Consider the following 23,989-nt stretch of genomic DNA (forward strand, 5'->3'; position numbering starts at 1 on the left):
ATTCTGCTTCATGTAACACATGGTTTGTTGAACAGATGTTTGTGTACTGGTGTTTGCCACCCCTGTATGAAAGCAGTAAAAGGTATTCTCCTTAAGCCTCCTTTGCCTCCTCAAAATAAGAAATACTGCCAAGAACATGGTGGGCTGGAAACAAGAAAATTAAAGCTAAATTTGAGAATCATGCATTTTAAGTAATCTCAGCCCCCCCCCTTTCTACGAATATCATTCTACTCACAAAATTTCTTGAATCTAAAGGGACTTGATCCTGAACATTGTCAAGATATACTTTCTCTAAATCTTCTACTTAGTGCAGTTTGCCATGTTCTTCTTTTAGAAGGAAGAATAATATACAGTATTCCACATTGACAAATATACAGGAATAAGTCCATTGGAAACATGAGAATTTACCAAGGTCCATTCACCCAGCTACGGTTTGCAGCAAAGCAGCAGGTGAAAAAAAACTCCTTTTCCCTGGCATTTGGTTTCTCCACCAGCAGCAGACCATAAGCAACTGGTGAAGTACAATATTTTCCAAAATAATTTTGGTCCTATTTTTATGGTAATACTGTCCATTTTCAAAACCCACTGTTTTGTGTGGGTTTTGGTTGTTTTGGTGTTTTTTTTTTTTCCCACTGCAAAGAACTTTCTCAAGCACTTTTATTTTTCACCATTTTGTTTATTTGCATTAATTTGTGGTGGATTTCCCCCCCCCCCCCCCCCCTAAAAATTTCATATAAAGGTACCTTAAAATAATTTGTCAGTTTGGAGTTTGGAGGCACTGCTCAGCAGACAAGGGCAGGAAGTAAATAATTCTGTATCCAGCTGAAATTGTAAGGAGACTTGAGGGAAGTGAAAAGTAGTTACCTATATCGAGCATTCAGTTAACAGTTCTAATAAATACAGGGCATGTTCTGGGAATACAAAGAGCAAGCAGTCAGGCCCTTGCTTCTTGTCTCGGATCAGAGAGGGCACTCCACGTACCTCCCGTGTCACCTGAGGTCTCGGGATGTGCGGGTCGGCAGGACATGTGCTCTGCAGGGTGCTGGGCGAGCTGGTCCCAGCCTCGCCGGGGTCCAACGGAGCGGGGCCTGGGGGGCCGTGTGGCAGACACGCGCCTTTGGGCACTGTAACTCTGCAGAGGTGGTCAGACATGAAGAACACTCTTTTTTTTTTTTTCCCCTCCCCTGTAATTTTTATTCCCTGTAAGGTGTTAATTAGAGATCTTATTTACTAATGAACTAACCATCTTGTATCTGTCATTGGAGACTGCAGGTCTCCACTCCTGTGCGTGCCTGAGGCAGGAGACCATCTGCCCACCCAGCGTGGAGGGGTTGGCCCGAGTGCCCATGCCTCGGCCTCTCCCGGTGCCCGCCGAGCACCTGCAGCACGCCGCCTTGGCCAGCCGTGCGCTAACGACGCTGTTAATGAGAGGTGTTTCCGAACAGGAAGTCTACAACTTAGGACTTTCTATGAGTCGCCTAGATTTTTCTGATTGTATGGCTGTACTGCCTTCAGCACAGTGGGGAAAAGGAAACAAAACAACTTCAGAATTTTTTCATGATTAGTTTTCACTGCAGCTCGGGGTGCTCAGTCACCGGGAAGCGTGATTAATCCAGGCGTCTTAGGCACTGTTAGCTGCCTTCCGGGGCTGCTCTCCACAGTTGTCATTCTCAGCTCCCCTGTCTCACCTTGCCCTATATATTTTTATTCCAAGTAACATGACGCTTTTCAGTCACATTTTTAAAGCTCCAAATAAGGGAGGAGGAAGCAGGAGCTGAGCAATCTCCTTGCAGTAGGCTTGCTCTGAATTCTGCTGTTTGCTTAAGCCAGCTGCCCTGCTTGTTTAAAAAAACCAATCCATCTTCTTGGTGAATGACTCTCTGGTATGTGTATTTACTGAAGTAGTTTTAAAAGAAGGGTGAAACACCTTTAAAGGAACTGTTGTGTTTAATCTTCAGCAATGCCAAAAGGCAAAATCATAGGTTCTTTTTGGGCAGTGTGTTGCAGAATAGATACGTAGAAAAACTTTTACAGGAGGGAAAGCCTGACAGTGGCGAAAGTGCTAGGAATTTGATAAGATCTTGAGGAGGAGAAAGCATAAAGTCCTCATGTGATTTCATTCGGTTCATGGCATAAAGCCAAAGCAGTTTTCAGTATACCTCCTGGTAGGAGGTCAGGCAGGTCTACTCTATCTGGACTGACTCAATATACTGGAAAATTGTATTGCAAGAGAGATTGACTAATTGAATTGTAATCCCTATTTTTATACAAACATTGACCATTACGGTATTTAATTTACCAGCATCTTTTCAGGACAGATTGCCAGTCATCTTAAATCAATAATATGTCACCAGCATTTCCCAGGGACCCAGTTTGTGCTGAGTTTTCCCTTTCTAAAACCTTGTCAATATGGAGAAAGTACTTAAATTATCTCAATTCTTGTCCAGAATACTACTTTGTACAGCCGTTTGCTTTTTAATTGGAAAAAACCCTTCTTGTTATTGTAGAATAATATCCACACAGCTGGTAATTATAAAGTAATTATCCTAACATGGTTTATTCTACTACAGCTGTTCTGGTTTATTTTCTGTCACAGGTATAGGAAGATAACCTGAGGAGATAGGCTGAAGTCAATTGACTTTAAAAGGGCGGGAAGAGAAAGTTTCTACAAAATTTTTCTCTCACAAAACTCATGTCTGAGAGGAAGAGTGTCCTGTTAGTGTAATTTATAGCAATTATACACACACACACACACACACACTAATTAGACCCAACTGGGAGTAAATTAAGCCAATGGAAACTCTTTATTGCAAAGTAATGTTGAAGTCCCATCTACGACACTGAAATGTGCAAATTCCAGCTCAGAGCGCATCTGTGCTGTGGAAGAGCTGACAGCCCAACATGATCAACAGTTGTTTGGTTCTGGGACGCTGGGTCAGTCCCACTCTCGCTCACCTTTACCACTGCCCAGTACAAAAGTATTGGGGGGGGGGGGGGAAGTTATTTCAAATTACTTTCTGAAAAATTTGCATCAGATTTGTGGATCTTTCTTCATCTGCCACTAATACTAAAATTTCCTTCCTCTGGAGTAGATACAGATCATTACAAATGGATTGATGGGGTTCTTTTTGAGAAGCCAGATTGTTTTGTGAGGCAATTAAGAGGAGTAATAAGATTGTATCAGTGTGCTGAATAGAAAAGTCTATGCTGTGCTGCTTTATGGATTACGGCAAGTTGGCAAGCAGTAAATCGAGCTGTGTGCTATTGCACATAAAGGGTCTGTGGACAAGGAACTGGGCAGTTATGCCACGGGGAGTTGGTTGACACTCTCTAGGTCAGGCATGCCCTGTGCACACAGGATCTTTGTTTCCTTTTAGACCATGTGAAGAAATCAGATCAGTGACAGTCCTAGGAAAATCTTAATGAAATTACAAATTTCAAGAAGAGGTATCTTACCGAATATATACTACTACAAAATACACATGTCCCTATATCTCAGAGACAGCATATTCTCTGCACAGTACTAATGTCATGCATATTGTTGGTCCCACTGATTAATATGAATTCTCAGCACTAATTTGCCATTAATCTATCCAGAGATCCAGGGTTTCTACAACTAAACCGGCCTAAGAGAGCAGTTGATATTTCTGCAGTCACTACAGACTAAAAATGGATATTCTGTGGTTTCCAGCAACTGAACTCCTTTAGAAATAAATCAGTTGAATGTTCCATGTGTCTAATTGGTTTTCCTATTGATGGTGATAGCAAACGGAGAACCTCAGCGTAAAGCTGCTAAGAAGGAGCCTTGCTGACCCTGCTCGACGCTAGCTGTTGTTGCTGCAGCACGAGTGCTGCCTGTCTACTGCAGGGTGTTAATTTTGTTGCGTTAAATATAGAATATTGAAAGTAGGGAGAGGGATATGATTAACTCTAGTAGCATTTTTTGTTTTGTAAAGTATATATTCACAAGACAAATATGGAACTGTGTTCTGCATTTGGGGAGTAACCTATGAGTTAGCTGGCAGTTGCTGATAAAATAATCTGGGATGCCGCCCAGTGTTTAAATCGAGCTGCTGGGTCCAGGGAGAAATAGAAACACGGACCATTAAAGCTTGTTTGCTAATGTGTAGGGCATGAATCACAACCTGTTTATCCAACCTGCTGTAGGGCTGTGTGCTCTGTCTACAGAAGCCAAAATGTGTATTTGGTTTTGCACGGTTTAAAACCAATTTATAACAGATTTCTTCTTTGAAAAGGTAAATGGCAGTGGTACCAAATATCGGGTTTAGGCTTTACCTTTCAGATCACTGCTAGACCTCAGCGAACACAACAGTGGGATGCAGGAGGAGTGATGGTGATGCGATCTGGAGGTGCGGTGGTTGGTAACTGATCGAGTCCCGAGGGTGACTAGGGGAAAGACGAGGGGCTCCCCGCTCCGCAGCAGCCGCTGCCCGGCTGGGCCCAGCGCGCTCCCCCGCCCGGCCCTCCCCTCGCGGTAACGGGGCACGCGCTGCCCGCCCTTCCCGCACCTTCGCGCTCGGGGGCTGACGGCCGCCGGGCCCCGTCTCCCCGCAGCATCCGGCTCTTGCTCCCCGCGGCCCCGCTCCTAAGCCCCTCTGCGGCGCCGGGGCGCTCCCGGGTGCCTCGGCCGCCTGTTACTCTCCGACACGCTGTCGGACGCGGTCCGCATGTGCCCGCGGGAGCTCGGGGCCGCCCCGGGGGGCGCAGCCGAGCCGGGCGGAGGCTGTTGCGGGCCGCGGGGCGCGAGGCCTCCCTCCCGGAACGGGGCGTCCTCCGCGGGGCCGCTCTGCCCCGAGGCGGCCCCGGCCGCTGCGCCTTTAAGGGGCGGGGCCGGGCGGGGCCGGGCCAGGTGGGGCGCGGCGGCGGTGCAGCCATGCGGGCGCCCGGCGGGAGCCATGCACTGGGAGCGGGCGCTGCTGCTCCGCCGGGCCAAGGTACCGCGGGGCGGGCCGGGGGGCTCGGCGGGGTGGCCCCAGGCTGGCGAGGGGCGCCGCGGGCTCCCTTCGGCCGGGGGACCCACCGCGGCGCCGACCCCGGGGTTGAGCGGGCTGGTCCCGCGGCGGCTCGGCGCTTGCTGACCCGGGGCGTTGAAAGCGCGCTTGGCCCGAGGAAGGGGAGTGCCGCGGTGTAGCCGAACTGGCCGGTCCTTCCTTCTTCCAGCCGAGGGAGAAACGTCGGCGCTCGTTTTGGTTGCTTCGTGTGGTTCGTTTGCGCTGAAATAGCGTTTAGCTGCTTTTTTGGCTAAAAATGGGGTTTGTCCTTTGAAACTTGCTGTCTGTTCTCCTTCCGCTTGGAGGCACCTGCTCGCAGGGTTTATCGCTTACTGCAGGCCTGGCAGCGTGAGGCAGGGCATCTTTTCAGAGGTCTGAAGGGCTTTTTATTTCTGTTTTAAGTACTGACGTTAGTAGATCTTTTGTTTTCTGGTAAGTTTCGTTATTGCTTGCTTGCATACAAACAGATGAAGCATTGAGAATAACTTAGGTTTGCTGTATACTTGATCCGTGTGACTTTTGCTCTTTCATGGTTCCCTTCTCTGTCTTTTTACTCGCCAGCTGATAGAGCTACTGGCCTTATACCAAAACTCTGGAGAACTCAGCCTGCCAAACTTGGGTGCCCTGTCTTGCTTTGTGCTTGAGTTTTTGGTTGTTTGAGGCCATTAAGTTGGCTTAAGTATGAGGTGTTTTGCTTTCTTCTCAGCTTTTACTAGATGTCTGTAAAGCACATGAAGCTCAATTTATTGATACCCTACCCTGGTCAGCTGAAAAAAAAGGTGCGTTTTTGGAGCATTACATCCACTTGTCAAGTTGGTTGGCACAAAGAAGGAGAGGTTTTATGTTAGTGAAGCTGGTAATTAGTGCTTATATTTCTCTCTCTCCTTGCCTAGATCGAGCGACTGGAAGTCAGCAGCTTAGCGCAGACCTCCAGTGCAGTGGCCTCGAGCACGGATGGCAGCATCAACGCAGACTCTGTTGATGGGACCCCAGATCCTCAGCGTACAAAAGTGGCTATCACACACCTGCAACAGAAGATACTGAAGTTGACCGAACAGATCAAAATCGAACAAACAGCCCGTGATGACAATGTGGCAGAGTACCTGAAACTGGCCAACAATGCAGACAAGCAGCAGAGCGCCCGCATTAAGCAAGTGTTTGAGAAGAAAAATCAAAAGTCAGCCCAGACGATCTTGCAGCTGCAGAAGAAACTAGAACATTACCATCGAAAGCTGCGAGAGATTGAACAGAATGGGATCCCTCGGCAGCCGAAGGATGTCTTCAGGGATATGCATCAGGGTTTGAAAGATGTTGGAGCAAAAGTCACTGGCTTCAGCGAGGGAGTAGTAGACAGTGTAAAAGGTGGGCTTTCCAGTTTCTCCCAAGCCACACATTCAGCGGCAGGAGCTGTGGTTTCCAAACCCCGGGAGATTGCCTCCCTCATAAGGAACAAGTTTGGTAGTGCAGACAATATTGCTAATCTGAAAGACTCCTTAGAAGAAGGCCAGGAAGATGGGACAGGAGGCAAGGCTCTAGGTGTTATTCAGAACTTTCAGTCAAGCCCAAAATATGGCAGTGAAGAGGATTGCTCCAGTGCCACATCAGGCTCAGTGGGAGCCAACAGCACAACAGGGGGCCCTGTGGGAGCTTCTAGCTCCAAAACAAACACTCTGGATATGCAGAGCTCAGAGTTTGATGCAATACTGCATGAGATTCAAGAAATTCGAGAGACACAGGCAAGACTGGAAGAATCATTTGAAGACCTTAAGGTTCGCTATCAGAGGGATTACTCATTAATAATGCAGACTCTGCAGGAGGAGCGGTACAGGTAAGTGCTTTTGTACTTCATTTCAGAATTAAATACTGTGAGTTGCAGAGCACCAGCGTCCTGGATAGTACTACTCAGCAGGCTGTTCCCAGCAGCCTGATTCATATGGGAAGTTCTGTGGTCTTCTCAGGATTTCACCCTCCCAGCTTTGTCTTTTGTAAATATTGTTATCTTGCTACTCATCTCCCTTTCTGTACAAGAAAGAAATAGTGAGGAAAAAGGTTATTTCATAGTGTTTTCAAGATAAAAAGTCAAGCCAAAGAGGTTTAGAAGGGTGTCCCAAAGGACCAGGAGTACATTGATGCAGTTACTATTATCCAGACAGTGCTTTGCCCTGCAAAAATCCTCTAAAGGTTTGGGTCAAGGTAAGAGACAGGGAACTACATGTGGACAGTATCCTGACCCTGCCTCCTCCAACACTCAGATCCATATCTACCAGAGAAAGAAATACCCAGCTTTCTTAGGGCTCTCCAAAAAGACATGATCTTGCCCATGTGCCAAAACTAGGATATCCCCTTCCATTCTGCGCTCAGCCCCACAGTGGCAGGGTTCAATGAAATTAAGTTAAATGTCAGATACTGGCAGTGCTCTTGTCATGGGGGTCATGTGGCTCTGGAAGTGGGTAACCCATGTTTCCATCAGCCTTCCCCTTGCTGGAAGGAATGGGAAGGCCGAGGAGTTGCTGCAGTACTGCCAGTCCCTGATCAGGTCACAGGGGAGAGGTGACGGTGGCTCCAGGGAGGCAGCCTGACAGTATGGTATGGCAGCCAGCTCCTCCCACCACCCTGAGGCTGCCCCCACCTACCCACCGGGGAAGGCAACCCATGGAGAGGTGCTGAAGGAAGCTTTCCCTTCCCCTTCCTTGCTGGGTGGGAGAGAGCTCTCAGCAGGCTGCCCCATGCTGTCCAGCAGAACAGCTTGCATCCTGCCCATCACATGCTGCAAGCAAGGGCTCATCCCCAGGCTCCAGAGGGAAGAGTTACCAGCTGCCCTTCTGCAGCCGTTCAGGACACTGCAGTCCAAATCACCAGGATCCTTAAACTGCACTTTTTAAACTTTAAATAACAAATGCGAGGGGCCCGAGTCCTCGTTCTGATGGAGGACAGCAGGCTGTTGTAATGAAGTTGTTTATGGCCTTTTGTCACTTAGGCCAGGCTGTGAAGCACAACCTGTGAGGCTCAGCAGAGCTGCTGGGTGTGGGGACAGGCTTTCTGAAATACCATGTGCCACTTGCTGCGTTGGTTTGCACAGTACGACATGGAGTTGCCCTACAGCTCTTTAGACATGCTGGTGCCAGATCATTGGAAAAACATTTGAAAAGGCTTAGCCTACTAGGATTTTGTAGAGACAGCAAGCTTTCTGTGTGCTTTGCAAAGCTTGGATAGACAAAGCCAGACCAACACCGCTTTCTAATCCTGCTTTGCAACAATCAGCAATTTGACTGAAACCGGTGCCCAGCACAGCAACTTTGGTTCCTAGTGCCTCATTGTCATGAAGTCACATAACGAAGCAATGTGGAGTTTGATCTTCCGCTCCCTAGCAGAGAGGGTTCCTGTTGTCTGTTGCTGTGTAGGTTGTTGTTTCACACATACAGCAGCAGCCATTCATGGTGGAACGCCATATGCAAGCACAGTACAGTACTGTAGAAGCGGCCTGAAAGTACAATAGAAGATCTTGGGGACTGATGTATGTTGTCAGCTAAACTGGCTAGTTGTTCCCTGAAACCATTTAGCAAGGTTCACGTGGGTCCTCATACTGGTGCAATATCATATCTGTCATGTGCCGTTAACCTTTAGGGAGTACTCCCCTGAGGTGAGCCCAGAGCCTAACCACTAACCGAGGCAGCTTGGAGTAAAAAGCTTCTGGGAGAATCTGTATTTGGCTTATAAATGCTTAAAAAGATAGTAATTTAGACCTGCCATTTGGAATGTTGATGCAAATTAATTAAAGGTGTGACCTTTAGAGGACCAGTTAAACCACACTAAGTGCTCTTGCCTCTGCAGGCTTTGAGGTGAGCAAGTAACTGCACGATCTGCAAGGAGCTCGTGGGTTAATCACAGTGAGATTTAATACCTTATTGTACAAATCTAGATTCTTGTTTGATAGCTTCTGTATTTTAAAACATCATGAAGATAAAAGCCTACATCACCCTGAAAGCTGGAAGGTTACATGATGTGTCCCAGGGCAGAGAGGATGCTGCTGCCCCGGCAGAGAGGGCTGGCACCTGTTCCTCCGATTAGGAACCCCTCTTGTTCCTCAGCTCTCTTCAGGAAAAAAAGAGAAGATGGGAATGGAGGTTGTGGTTTGAAGCTGGGAGGCTGGGGATTCAAATTAATCATAATTAGTTTTAGAAGCTACAAATACCTCATAACTCTGCTCTGTTTCTGGGAAGCTTTCAAAAACACTCACTGAGCTCAGAGCTTAAAAAAATAAGTATTTTGGGGAAGCCTTTGCTCGCAGGGCAACACTGAGTATTTGTATTGTACCTGGAAGCTGGAACAAAGCATGTGCCATGACATTTTCTCACCCGGTCTCGGTCCATTTCCTCTTTCTTAGATGTTCTACTTTTTTGCAAGTTCTCATCTTTTTTCCTTGCGTGTTCGTGCAGTTTCTGTTTATCAGCCATGGCTTGCCTCACAGGTTTTCCGTGACCTCCTCAATCTCCTCCCTCCCTCTCCCTACTTCCAGATCTTGCCTATCAATCCATGTAGCTGCTGGTTTGCTAACTGGCTCCGGGGCAGGGACTTGCTGGTGCAGTTGCTCCAGTTCTCCCACCCTGGTGCTGCAGGGTGCCCCGGCCGGCCTGGCAGCACCCCGGCAAGGCCGGGGCGGGCTGTGCTGCCCTGCCCACCAGCTGGCAGCATGTGCCGGCCCCGGAGCACTGCGCCGCTCTGCCGGGGCTGAGTCATCGAGGAAGGAAGATTCTGACGGCGCCTTGGCCGTCATTGTGTTTCTTCTGCACCGGGAGCGGGCGCTGAAATAGCCTGTTGCTTATCTCATCGGTTGGAAGGTGGTGCTTGTTTACTGATACGAGCAGGGACTTTCTGTGCTATTGAGACTGAAATAAAGTTCCTGCTGAGTATTTTCATCTTGCGTGTCCCTTTAGGAACCTGTTTGTACGCCATGAAATCATGAGCTCACATATTTGGAGTGTGGCCAGTCTGAGGGTTTGGGTTTCTTCCCAAGCCCGGCATCCTTGGAAAGGGCATTTAGGTCTCCCACATTCCTGTCAGGAGAAATCTGTCAGCCAAAATGCTAGACGCTGGTGCTTTCATGTATCTGATTTTTGCTGTAGTCTAATTGTTGGACTTCATTCTCTTCTGATGATTTATTTTAAAATAGATCAAAAGTGCTAAACTTTTGAGGTCTAGCAGGGTTGAAGAGGCCTTTCTGGAGTGCGTCATCGCAGCGAAGGCAGTGTGTTGGGTCAGGCGGATCCTCACCTGGCTGTGAAAGCACTGAAACTTCCCTGCAAAGCTGTCATCTCCTGCCAGGGGAGGTTCGGAGCTGGAAGCACAGCATGATGTGGGCACCAAGAGCAGCTCGTGCTGCCTCTGGAGCAAGCTCTGTCCCTCACGTACCATCTAGATAGAAGACTTGAAGTATATTACAGATAGATACTGCTTTTAACTATTACTCTGCTATTGAAAGCAGTGCGTTCAGTAGCATAAAAATAAAGGTCAGATGAGATTTTGTATGACATAGCTATAAACAAAAAGGTCCATCTTGAGAGATGCTTGAAGAAAGGTATTAAACTCCGTTCACAGTGAGCTGTGAAGATCTTTTAGCATCAGTTAGGTCAGTTTCTTTACTTGCCAGAGGACTTACTGAGTGCAAATAAAAGGTCTTTGTCATCATGTCTCTCACTTACATACGCTGTATTAGCCATGTATTTTGCAGCTATTACTTTAAAATGCCTTAAAGCTCTTTAAAAAATGAGATGGTCATAATTGTGTTTCTTAGCCTTTTTCAAATCAGTTCCCTGATTCCCAAACAGTGAGCCCCAGAAAATGTGTGGAAATCTGACGTGGCTTTTTTTAAATGAAGTGTTCCCATATCCCGTACTTCAGCCGAGCACCCCAGCAGTATACTGGGTGTCTTCCATATGAATATCTCTGACAATGAGATACTTGTGACAGTCGGCACTAGTCTGTTATACAGAAAAGTTTCTGTGCTGAAGGTTGTTAATCTAGAGGCTAGTAATTTTAAGGGGAAATTTCACATTTTAGCTAGTGAAAAAATAATTCTTGGACTCTAATGGGATGTTTTCCATACCTGAAATAAAGTGGGATTTGATCATTCAAGGCACTGCTATGTTCACAGACGAGTTTAGAGTTTGTTGCATAGACACTGGCGCTCATATGTTAGAGAGGGAAGTGTGAGTATAATCTTAACCCTCTTGACAGGTGTCCTGTCCCTTTTATTTTTGTGATACCTCCGAGTTAAATGTGAACCATCCTTCAATAGGAGAACCCTGGCTTTGGGCCCTGTAAGTCACGTGAACCTCTCTTAGCTTTTCACATTTGAACACCAGTTGAAAACAGCAGGAAAAAAAAATAATTTTCTAAATTGTAGATGATTGGACAAGGAGTGAGGAGGAGATGAATGGAGGAAGTGTAATTTCAAAAATAAGTCTGGGTAGGTTGGTTTGTTGTTGGGTTTTTGTTTTTTTTTTTTTTTTTTTTAAATAACCCAGTTCCAGCAGTTGCCTCACATGCCAGTTTCTGAAAGCGCAGATGATTCTTGGGTGCAAACTGCAAAAGCTCTGGGGTCAAGCAGGGAAATGAAGTGTGGTTAGGGAACAAGCCGATAGCCCTGCATTCAGGGCAGGGAGGACTGGAGCCAACCCTTTTGCTAATCATGTTATGATTAAACTCTTAACTATATACGGATTTGCAGGGTTTCCTTATGTTTCCTGTAGATTGAGGTAGTTTTGAAGTTAATAAAATACAATTGTTTCTTGTTAGAGAACAGGATTTAATCTGCCTGGCAACAGCTGTTTTATGAAGGGTGTTCATGTGGGAGGAGGTTAAAAGACATAATAATGATATTTTCAGAAATGCTTAAGTCCCTTTTTGTGTAATAAACCCACTGGAGAATTTTGTAATATATTAACAAACTGAATATATTTCAAGTAATTCATGCTGCCTCTGGGACTTAGAGTGGGTTTAGTTGTGATTTCTTGGTTGTTGACAAGTTGGGTTTTTTTAAGTTGGGTGGGAACAAATGGCAATATTAATTATCTGGGCTCCTTCTTCATTAGCCAGTCTTCACGTGGCTATTCCCTTGTTTGCAGCTTGTCGTTCTTGGGAAACCAGTTCTCTTGTGTGTCCTGTCCTGGTTGCACAGCTATTGTGGCACCTTTCTGGGCTGAGCCATGTCAGCTGGTGGCTGTCTTAGTCTCACTACTGGTTGACCACATGTGTTTCATTGTTGGAAATTGTCATGCGATGTCTGACTCCTTCTTAGTTTAAAGCAATATTGCATTGGGAATGTAAATGAAAATTCTCTTCAGACTTTTCAATTAAAAACAAAACCCCAAGACTATTTTTAAAGGCTAGCTTGTGCCTACAGATTCTGAATATTTAGCTTGTGAAGCACTAAAAATCTTGGGGAAAAAAAACAGAAATGGGATTTTTGTCTTAGTTTCAGAACTTGTAATTAAATTCTTTGTTCTAGATAAATATTGTTTATTAATTTTATGCATGTGTGTGTATAAATTAAATGCAGATGGAGTCAGAGCAGAACTGAAATTAAAATGAGTTATCTCTCTGTTGAATTCCTTAGAAATTTCTCGGCTATTAGTATCAAGGGTCAGTTGATAAGAGCTATACGGTAAGCTTTTTCCATGCTGTTACAATGAGAAGACACTCAGTGGAAATTAGAGTGGAAAAACACCAATGGCCACAATAGCTGTACCCATTAGATACCATCAGAGCTGTCACTCCTAATGAACGAAGAATGAGAAACTAGCAGGAAGCGTGGTAGAAGAGGATGGGATGAATGGTGCCCAATTCGCCATTCCTGTCCCTTGAGCTGTGGCTTTGCTCTCTGTGTATATTTACCTTTTGGAAGTAATACAAATAACTTGCCTTATTCTAAAAGGGTATTGAAGCATGAGTTGCTTGTAAATTTGGACTTGAAATTCCAAAAATGAAGTGCTACATACAAATGCAAAGTATCCCCAATGTATTTTGCAAGTGCTAAAATAACATTATGGAGCTTTCATTGAAGTCAATTTAAAACTTCCTCAGTGAGAGACAAAACTGCGTCTCTCAGAATTGTTGTAACTCAGTTTTTTGGGCAGCCCTCTTTCTCAGGACTGCTCCCAGTCCATTCACCAGTAGCAAACTGAAAAATAAGCCTGCAGGTTAATGATTCATGTGCCCTCCTTATAAATAATATGATGGTCTTTGCTAGTTAAGCTGAATCATTCATGAGAGGGTAAGTCAAAGATATCCATGTGACCTCACATGTAAAGATCAGACAGGACCATCATGTTCTCTGAGGCATCGGTCACATTTAATTTCTGTGTCATTTTTATGCCTGTTACTGTTCCGAGTGTAGATGAAAATGCTTAAGAGCTTATGGTATTAGAAGGGAACTGTTTGGTTTACACAAAAGTTTGGGGAATGACTTACTCTATTCTAATTCTGTCCTTGACTTCTTGCATCACTTGACAATTGTCATTTAACCGCTCTGTGTGTTTTTCCCCAGGATAGAAACAGGATTAACGTACCTTACCTGGTAGAAAGGATTTCCTTAACTCCCAGTGAGAGAGCCTTACATTGTAATGCGTGCTTTTGTAATGACTGAGATAGCCACACTAGTTTTCAGTAAAAAGTCTATGATGTTTGTTGCTCAATTGTTACTGGTATAATTTTGCCATCCTCTTCTTCTCATTAAAGCTACTGTACCATGTATATCACTTCTAGATGTGAAAGACTTGAAGAGCAGCTAAATGACCTGACTGAGCTCCACCAGAATGAGATCCTCAATTTAAAACAGGAGCTGGCCAGCATGGAGGAGAAAATTGCCTATCAGTCTTATGAGCGAGCCCGGGACATCCAGGTGGGTGACAGAAACAGGGACACTCAAGTCCTGTCTTCCACCTGCTCTTTCTGTAATTAATTCACTTCTGAAATACTTTTATGATTCAATATTTGGGCTTAATCCTTGTAGCTTTATTGCTAAACTGCATATTGACAAGTTCTGAAAGGGCCTTTATTCCACCCCTGACCCTCGGGTATCTCTCCAAGTAACTTCTTTTGTAACAAAGGGCTGTGCCCATGCACCAGCAGGCGGGTTCATCTGCAGAGGGAGCCTGCCACTTGGTCTGGAGCAGAGGTTTTAAACAAGTTGTAGCAAAGTGGAAGTCTGCATCCATTTTTTGTACAGGGTTTTGTAGGGTATTAGAAACTAACGGGCCATGACCTGAACACTGTTTTTTATAGTAGCATTGCCAGTAGACTGACCCCAGGGTGTGTTTCTGTGTCACTAAGTTTAGAGCAATGATCACATATGTCTAAGGAAAAATGGCTTTGTGTATCCACTGCATTGAGTCAGGAAACAATTCTTTCTGTTGGTTTTGCCCAAATAAGGAGGTATTTTTAAAAGAGAAGTTTCTTTCAGTCTGTGAAAGACCGAAGCTATTGAAACAGAGATTATGGAGTTGGAGGGTCTTCCACAGAGCAAAAGACCTGGGAAATGATCTGCGCAGCCGTTAACCCTGATAAAGAAAGGCCTATTCAGAAACAGATCTATCGTCCATTTTAAATACTTGTGCTAGTTTTAGCAGGCATCTTAGTTTTGATCGCTGACGTGAGATATTTATAGCATGAGCAGAGAATTGTAGGTCAAAGTTCTCCTTCTTTCCTACCCCCAAGGAGTTTCAGCCAGGTGATTTCCTCTGGAGACAGAGCAGGCTGTGCCTTTGGCACACTTGTAGATCCAGCTGCAAGTCCAGTTGAGTCAATGTCCTTCCAGGTTGCTTGCTGTTAGAGGCGGCTGATCAGCTTTACCCCATACTTTTGGGGACCACAACTGAAGAGAAGCCCTCACGTTTCATTGACCTCCACAAACATGATGCAGGTGACAATGACCTTTAAGTTAAGGTTAAAATAAATCAGTGTCTGTGGACAGTGGAGCCATGGCTTCCGACAGAGTAAACAGAAGGCTCTACCTTGGGGGAATGTTACAATATTCAGGTTTTGTTCTCTTCTCTAATTTAACGTGGCAGGAAGAAGTAAGGTTGAAAACTTAAATTGAAGTGGGGATTTCTCAATAGCTTTTTTTAATCTTCATTTTATGATTCAGCGCTTTTAGTGTAAACTTGCAAATTGGGACAGACTATTCCTCGGCATTGCTGGGGAAAAGGTAAGTGTTAAGTTTTCTTGCATGAAAACTAGTTAAGAGCATGGGCTGATGTTGCAGAGGAACAGTGACAGAGTTCAGTCTGTAGGAAAGGAGTCCTGGTTCCTATTTCAGTGACCAGTCTGAAAGAGACTGCTGCTTGCTGCAGACTTCTAGATGTTACCCGAAGTTGTCCTTTAGGTCTGAGAAAAGGAACTCTGAGGGAGGATTAATGGAAAAATTGTAACTTTGTATCTCCAAGAGCAGAAATGTCTCATTGCATTAATTATCTTAAAAAGACCTCCTCCTTATCCCTAACCCACCCTCTGCATGTTGCCAGTGTTGTACTGCGGGTTCGGTTGGTCCACTTGAGGTTCAGCATGGTGAAAAGGTTTGAAAACAATCACCCCCAAGTCAACAGTGCTTTAGAGATGTTGTTTTGTACAGGATAGTCTTCTCCTTCCACGCGCTTTTGCTTTGCCTCTTCCTAGAGGCAGTTTCATAAATCTCATGCTTCTTATCCTTCTCCTAGACATCTCCCTTTCTCCAACCCTTGCAGTGTCACCTGGAGTTATGCCAATGCCACAGCTTGCTGCAGTCTGGAGGAGGAGATCTTCCTCCTGTGACACAAGCTGTGCAGTCCCAGCCCTGGTGCTCCTCAAACCTTTCCCTGAGCTCATTCAGCTCACTAAGGAAGCAGAATGCAGCCAGGCCTTTTTGGTTAGTTATTTTTGTTGACTTAGTTTTCTGCCAGGTTGACTAGAGAATTGAATGGGCTCATAGAGGGTTGGACAAGCACAAGCCACTTTAGGAAAGTGATGGAAATGGGAGGCCCTGGGGATGCACATCCCAGAAGAGGAGGAGGAGTGCTGGCTGGACACAGCACCTTTATCCCCTCAGTGGTCTCTTGAAACTAAAGCTGAAGTGAGCAGCTCACTCAGTAGCCACCCGCCTGCTCCCCCCCGCCCCTTTCTGGACAAAGGCTGTCTGATTGCTGAGGGCTGTCATCATCCTCCTCCCTCTGGGTCTGACGGCAAGGCAGGAAGGATGGTAAGGTCTCAGGTGACCATTGCACCCACGTGCAGGGACAGGCAGCTGACAGTACAAAGTGGCAGCTGAAGTGTGTGTTTTAACAAAGCCTGACTTCTACCCAGCCTGTCATCTCTCTTGAGCCTCTCTGGTGTAAATGAGATGAGGTGGTGTGTTAGAAATGGCAGTACCTAATTAACGAAGGGCTCCTCACCCTCAATCACATTTCATGTGATGGCACAGCTTCCTCTACCCCCACTGCAGGGTATGAAACCAGTGTAGTGACTCATGTCCTGCAGGAGATACATAAGGCATGAGGAGGGTGACCCTGGTCTGGCCTAGTCAGTAAAGTAGGAGCCGTGGGCTGTCCACCGCTGGGGTGGACTTGTGGGGTGCTGGCAACCCAGCGGTGTGTTCTTGCCGACAGGAGGCACTGGAAGCATGCCAGACCCGCATCTCCAAGATGGAGCTGCAGCAGCAGCAGCAGCAAGTGGTGCAGCTGGAGGGGCTGGAGAACGCCACGGCCAGGAACCTGCTGGGGAAGTTCATCAACATCCTCCTGGCTGTCATGGCTGTCCTCCTCGTCTTCGTCTCCACTGTGGCCAACTGCGTCGTGCCCCTCATGAAGACTCGCAATAGGACGTTCAGCACTTTATTTATAGTGGTTTTCATTGCCTTTTTGTGGAAGCACTGGGACGCCATCACCGGCTACTTGGAACGGTTCTTGTCTCCCCCCAGATGATGGCGGCAGGAATTGGCTGTGTTGCCCTCCTCCCGGCGCTCTCAGTGAGCAAGCGTGGCAAAGATTAGTCAGCAACTACTCTGCTGAAGTTTTAAAGTGTCCGAGTGAATTTGTTTACATTTAGAATAACGTTTTTTCTCTGCGAGATGCATTGCAATAGTATTTTTTAGATTTTATTCAAGAACTCTTTTTGGCGAGAATCCTGGATAATTTTTATGTAGCATGGTTCTCTTTGGATGCAAATCTTAAGATTCTTTAAAGTGTACAAATGAAATAAATAAAATACAGAAATTTGGAGCATACCAATGGGCAATTTAAATTGTGGTTTGAACTACTGTACTAAACCTGTCAGGAAGAAGAGAATGTGGTTAGCTTAAGATGAGCAAAGCTAAATCTAGTGCACAGCCTTGAATGATGGTACCACAGCAAACCTGTAACACTAAACTTGTACTGTGAAGTCTGCTCACATTCCATGTCCAAATGTATGCGTTCAGAGTGGTTTCTTTCCTTAACAAGAGAAAAAGAGCAACGCGTGGATCTCTCTTCCCAGCTCAGCGTCGGGGTTCACCATTTGTGCTAACCTGACTTATAATAACTTTCTGTAAGGCTGGCTAACTTTGCTAAGCATATGAAGTGGAAGCCTCATGCCATACACAGTAACTGCACAGTGTGCTACAGTATTTTGAAGTAGTCCTTGAAATACTTACCTTTAAGCAGAAGCCCTTGGTCGCACTTTTAAGGTTTTTTTATATATGTATAGTCACAGATTTAAAAAAAATCCGAACAGCATACTTGAAGAGTGTAATACTCAAACTCTCAGTGCTTCCTTATTGTTTCTAATAGGATTTTTTATTATTATTATTATTATTATTGTTATTATTATTATTGGGGTTTTTTTTGGAAGGGGTTGGGAGGGTCATTACAGTTTTTTTTTTTTTCCTCTTAAATAAAGAAGTGATGTTTTTAAATGAAGAAATGCGTGAATAATTGTGAGCCGTCTTGTCCTGAAACAGTTTTGAGGAGGGCAGAGAGTAGTTTCTAGTGCCAGCCTGTCTGGAGCACAGCGCTATTCATATGCCATTTATCTGTCCTCCTGAGCATCCAGATGCAGCATCATGAAAAACATTTATCTTCTTCACACATTTTTGTCATGCAGGGCTTTTTTTTTTCTTTCTCCAGATGTGAAGGAGAGTGTGTTTCTATTTCTCATTTCCACATCCTCTCTCGTTCCTGGCCTCAGGATAAGAATAAGGAATTTCTCTTCATCCCTTCCTAGGGAAAAGACAGGTTATTTTAAGGAAAGAAATACTGAATCAACAGTCCACTTAAAAGAATGGTTGTCTCAGAAATATCTCTGATTTTAATTTTTAAACAAACCCCTAAAAAGTGAAACCAAAGTTTTCCTCCTGTCAGGCTCTGGTGAGATCATTTGTGTGTCTGTGTAGAGATCTTCTTTGTACACTGTATCTGTGTGGTGTGCCATAGAGAACATCCTCTTCTTCAACCATGGGGGGGCAAGTACTTGGCGTAGATACCTTTTTGAAGCTCTAAAGGAAATGTCAGCTTCAAATGTAACTCTCAAGTCCTAGCAACATGTGATTGCGGGTGACCTGTTGGTACTGGCAGGCAGGCTTCATGTCCAAGGAATCTGCGTTCACTCTGTGCTGTTTTTTTAACTGGTGTCCCTTGCACTGTAACAAAGCCAAGATTCAACTTCCTTCTCCATGAAATCCAAAAAGACTCCAGGATTCTCTTTCAAAACCATTTATGGTGTTTAGTTAGATCTTACTGTTTTCCTTCCTTCTAGGCTTAAGTTCCCTCTAGGAACCAAATGTTGCCCAAGTGACCTAAGACAGTTGAAATCATACATATACATGTATGGAACACATACATCACACACATACATATATATATATACACAGAAGCCTAGGACTTTATGCTATCATGCAAATTCTGAGAAATTCCCTCAAACTAGGTTAACAGCCTTGAGGGTCTTCTGATTGCCAGTGGAGGCAAGCCCTCTGCCATCCAACCATCCTTCTTCCTTCAGAGATTCTGTCTTATTTTTTTCCAGTCACAGGAGACTCAGGTACCCCTCTCCCCAGGATCCCAGCACACCTCTCTCTGTCACCCTGTGCACTAATCTGCTCCTGTCCTACTTAAAACATAAATTGCCAATTGCAACTGGCTCAAGCCAAAAATAATCATGCTTTCCACAGAGTTGCAGACAGAGCAAAGATTGCATAAACATTCCCTCCCTAGGCCATGCTTCTAGCTCCAGCGAAACTCTATTCTGTTTACCACCCTTCTCTGGCAGATTCAAATTATATGGGTAACCATCGTCTTCCCATTACATAGTTTTTGTCAGAAACAAAGGTATGAATAACAGTAAGAACTGATATGGCACACAATTGAAAAGCTTTGTTGCCTTTATTTCTGAAACCTGGCCTTCGCACCTCTGTTTTTTTAGTTTTGATCACACTAGAATTGCTCATGATAGTTTTTTCTGTGGTCAAAGCAGGAAGGAGTTGAAAGCCAGTGGATCTAGACACTCAGTGCCACTCATCCATAGTATTTGAAGGAAGTGTTTGTCCCTCTTCTTCTTTATATCCTAATTTCATTTAGTGTCTCAACTCCGTGTCGTCTTCAGTAAATACCATTTGCTAATTTGCCAGAAGGCACAGGCTTAATAGAAACTTATCACCTCAAAACTGTTTGGTGAAGGCCATGTACATATGGTTCTGGACAATGTCTGTCTGTCTGTCTCTTTCTCTCTCGACAGTTTCTTCCATTCCAGAAAGTTGTCTGCAGTAATGCCATATATGATGCTGCATCCACTTTTCATATCCTAACACAACTGCCATGTGTTTGCCTTTCGCATTAGCAGAATGTTTTGGGGTTTTCCCTCCCTCTTCAGTTTGAAGGTCTGTGATGATTTCTGATAGCTTAACAATGATTATATTGTTGGAAATGTGATTCTAGCTTTAAAGCTCCCTTTCCTTGTAAGTGGTTGTGTTTGCTTTCTTGATGAAGCGTTTCTGGATGACGCATAGAAGACAGTTTCCACCATGGATGTGAGTGTGCATGTGAGTACCTTTTATTAGCCTTCCTATGGATGTAAACTTTCTAGTGACCATCTCTGAGTTGCAGAATGTTTCCCAAAACATTTCATATTCAGAGTTGAAACAATTCTGAAATTGCTTAGATATGTTTAGCACTATCAACTTGGCATATAAAAAGGGAAGAATATAATGGACTGTGTTAGTTCAAAAAGCAGCAGCTCTTCATTGAAATTATATGGTTCAAATTAAGTTCATCTGTTTTCCCCATTTACTTTCTCAATGTAAAGAAGAAAGAAAATCTTGATGCAAAAAAATTTACCATTTTAAATTTTATAAAGTTCTCTTTTCTGTCAGCCTTATTAGTTTAGTTTAATGATACTGAGCATGCTCACAGCAATTATTTCATTGGTTTATTCCAATTCCATGAGTTCTTAGGGTCTGATCAGATTAAATGTTGAGTTCTGTACATGTTGCACTGGGACAGAAAAGCACTGTCTTTCAGCTTTGAAAATATGCATTTTTTTAATTAAAAAAGCAGCATTATAACAAAAGAAGCCAAGCTACAAAGGGGTTCAAGATTGGGTAGTTTTGCCAGTTTTTAAGTGAATTCTGAGTGTGGCTAAAGAGTTAAAAACCCTGTGTGTCTGTGTTGTGTATGCCAGGTGGTATAGTAGTAGGCAATTGACTTAGCTGTAAGTGTGTTTTAAAAGTGTAAAAAAATAAACAGAAAAACTCACTTGCACGGGTTGAAAAGTACAGAAATGACACTTGTGAACGTAACACTGTAGTTTATAGATCTTAAGCTGCTAATTGTTGAGAGAGATTTACATTTGTCTTGTCTGATTGTTGCAGATTTATCTGTGACACTTTTACTGTATATAAAAAACTTTAAATAAAGACCTCAGCTATTAACACTGGCCTAATTTGGATGTTTCCAAGGGGGAGGGTGGGTGGTCAGGAAGAAAAAGAGGGGTATGTTAAAACTGTGCTGAGCCCTAATAGCTTAAAATTTGAGCAAGTTCTCCATAGATCCGATCATCAGACTTCATCCTATAATCAGCCATACACCACCTGGGTATGGCAAGAATAAGTTGGCTGCTTTGTTTGGTCTCTGTGGGCAGAGGAAGAGGAAGAGCAGCACTGCTGCCTTCCTCATTGTCATGGTTTAAGCCCAGCCGGCAACTCAGCCCCACCCAGCCGCTCGCTCACTCCCCCCCAGTGGGATGGGAGAGAGAATCGGAAGAGTAAAAGTGAAAAAACTCATAGGTTGAGATAAAGACAGTTTAATAGGTAAAGCAAAAGCCACACACGCAAGCAAAGCAAAGCAAGGAATTCATTCACTCCGTCCCATGGGCAGGCAGGTGTTCAGCCATCTCCAGGACAGCAGGGCTCCATCACATGTAACGGTGACTTGGGAAGACAAACGCCATCGCTCCGAATGTCCCCCCCTTCCTTCTTCTTCCCCAGCTTTATATACTGAGCATGATGCCATATGGTATGGAATAGCCCTTTGGTCAGTTTGGATCAACTATCCTGGCTGTGTCCCCTCCCAGCTTCCTGTGCACCTGGCAGAGCACGGGAAGCTGAAAAGTCCTTGACCAGTGCAGCAACAACTAAAACATCTCTGTATTATCAACACTGTTTTCAGCACAAATCCAAAACGTAGCCCCATACTAGCCACTATGAAGAAAATGAACTCTATCTCAGCTGAAACCAGCACACTCATCCGTTTCCTTCCAGTCCACCTGGATTCTGGGACAGCCTCTCTGCAGGGTCACCGCCATTCCCGCAGATGCCTGACCTGTTTGGGTGGCTCGCACATCACGGCATTTCTCTACCCTCCCTACCTGCAGTGCTGTAAGCCTCAATTTGGAGGTGGGTACAATTAGATGAGATGACTTGACCAAGAGGCGTCTGTCTTTGGAGAACTGGGAGTTGGTCCTGTACTTTCCACCTCCAGGCAGGTCTGTAATCTGGACTGCCCTGGTTGAGAAGGGGTGGGGGCTGGCTCTTGCTTCTGTGGACTTTTTCCTTACTGGGATTGCAGGATCAGCTCTATGCTGATATGCAAAGCAAAGGGCAATTCTAGCCTCACCTGTATTTCTCACGTGGATCTCGTGATGGAGCAGCTCTGGGCCCCAGCTCAGCTTTGACGAGGAAGAATTCAGCTGGTAGGACAGCATTCACCAATCAAAAGCCCACTCCCTCCTGCTCTGAGGAAAGCTGAGAGCCTATATGATGTTGATTGGGCCACCACTCTAAACATAAGTATTTTGGCTACCAATTTTCAGAGAAAAATTTCTGAATTCTTTAGTATTTGTACAAGCTGGAAGTGAGCAGATTCCTCACTGACATGGAGAAAATACTCGTTCCTCTTGGGTTTTGGTAATGTGGCCTCGAGAACACAGAACCGAGAAGGGAATGGCAACAACTTTTTTACGGGGAAGAGGCTGAGTAATTTTCTCTGTTTTCACAAAAAGATACAAGTGCTGTAAAACCAGCAAGAGATCAAAAAGCAAAAGCAGCTGTTTGCAGTGATTTTCTCCCCGTAGTCTCCCCACAACCAGAATGCCAATTCCAGCAGATTATCGATGAAGCAAGTGCGTGGGGCTGCTTTTGCTAGAGCTGTCTGGCTCAAGATAGGACGTGGGTGCTGGTGGTGAAGTTTAATGTTTCTGTGTTCTTTTGGGGTGGTCACCTGATAGGTGCTGGTTGGACTCAGTGTGGTAGTTGAACGTGGCTCAGGATCAACAGGGGGGCATGATGGCTGAGGGTGAAAGCAGTGGCTGCCTACTCCCACGTCAACAGTTTTAAAACCATCGCTCAGAGGATTAGGAGTCATTACTCAGCTTTTTGGTTAGTCTGTGGGAAGTGGTTTGATAGCTCCACCCAGGTCCTGGGGGACAAAGAGGGATGCGGCATGGGTATGGCTATGCTGGGTTGCCACAGTGGAGGCAAAGAATTGGCTGATCTTTCTCACTGGAGCAGTCATTTTCCCAGGTCAAATCACAACACACTGATGGGTTGATAGTGGAAATTTGGGCAAACAGACAGCTCCCTACCACAAGACATCTGTCTTCAAGTTGTTCTTTAACAAGCACTAAATCCACTTTCTCCTTGAAAAGACAGTGTTGGTTAGTGGTTTGTTGGCCTCAGTGGAGCCTCCCCCACTGACTGAAGTTCAGCAGAAATGGGAAGTGGGTTCTCTGCTGCCTGAGTTACCATGAAATGGAACATCCCTGGGCAAACCACCTCTGCTGGGTGGTTCATCCCCTACCCAGATCCCCAGCCAGATCCCCTCTGAATTTAGGATTAAGAGTCACAACGTATGTGTGCTCTGCCTTTGTACCAGCCTTGTGCCAGCTGTGGCCCAAAGGGGCAAAATAGGGAATGCTGATGCAAAATAGGGACCGCTGCCTGAGGAGAAATGCAAGAACAGGACGGGAAGCTGTGCTGTGCTTTCAGCCTCCCTCCCCAGTGCAGGTTTGCCCTTAGCCCTGCCTGTGCACAGCTGATATTCAACTTGCCTTGCAACCAAGAGGTCCGAAGGAGTTCAGAAGTTCCTCCACTACACAGAAAAGCACTTAAATCCCACAGGGATTAACTATCAGATGTCTGCCGTGACAGCCTTGAGGACATCCCTGTCTCCAATTTCATTGCTTGAAGAAAACTTTTATGCCTAACACTAGCTATGATACGTAGGGAGTGGGAGCCCTAAGAAGTGACCCGCGAGCCTGTCCAGCCAGCAGAGAGAAGCATGCGAGTGTGACACCACATTGCTCCAGCTACTCACTGGGCTCCTCGTTTCCAGCTGGTTCGGGCATTGCTGCCGCACCTGCGCATCACCCACGTGTTTCTCCAGCCCCTTAATGTGAACACAAGCTCTGGGTCAAGACAACTCCCATTCCTCCTTGGCCTTGCTGAAAATGTCACTCGAGGGGAGACTGCTGACACAGGTGAGCGG

General features: G+C 45.2%; 1 protein-coding gene across 8 annotated transcripts in view; it reads left to right on the top strand.

Annotated features, from left to right (window-relative positions):
- The window catches only part of TMCC1 (transmembrane and coiled-coil domain family 1), a 124,445-nt gene extending 103,508 nt beyond the window's left edge, over positions 1-20,937 (top strand). For 7 of the 8 annotated variants that reach the window (XM_072875662.1, XM_072875667.1, XM_072875661.1 and 4 more), the window contains 4 exons: positions 5,906-6,840; positions 13,776-13,911; positions 15,725-15,912; positions 16,649-20,937. In XM_072875662.1, the coding sequence (XP_072731763.1) occupies positions 5,906-6,840; positions 13,776-13,911; positions 15,725-15,912; positions 16,649-16,847 (1,458 nt within the window). In that variant the 3' untranslated portion in view covers positions 16,848-20,937. The remainder of the gene's footprint in view (positions 1-5,905; positions 6,841-13,775; positions 13,912-15,724; positions 15,913-16,648) is intronic. The other variant, XM_072875665.1, reaches the window with a different exon arrangement.
- The last annotated feature ends 3,052 nt before the right edge of the window (positions 20,938-23,989 follow it).

Source organism: Ciconia boyciana, chromosome 11 (assembly GCF_034638445.1).
Source record: "Ciconia boyciana chromosome 11, ASM3463844v1, whole genome shotgun sequence".
Taxonomy (NCBI): Eukaryota; Metazoa; Chordata; class Aves; order Ciconiiformes; family Ciconiidae; genus Ciconia; species Ciconia boyciana.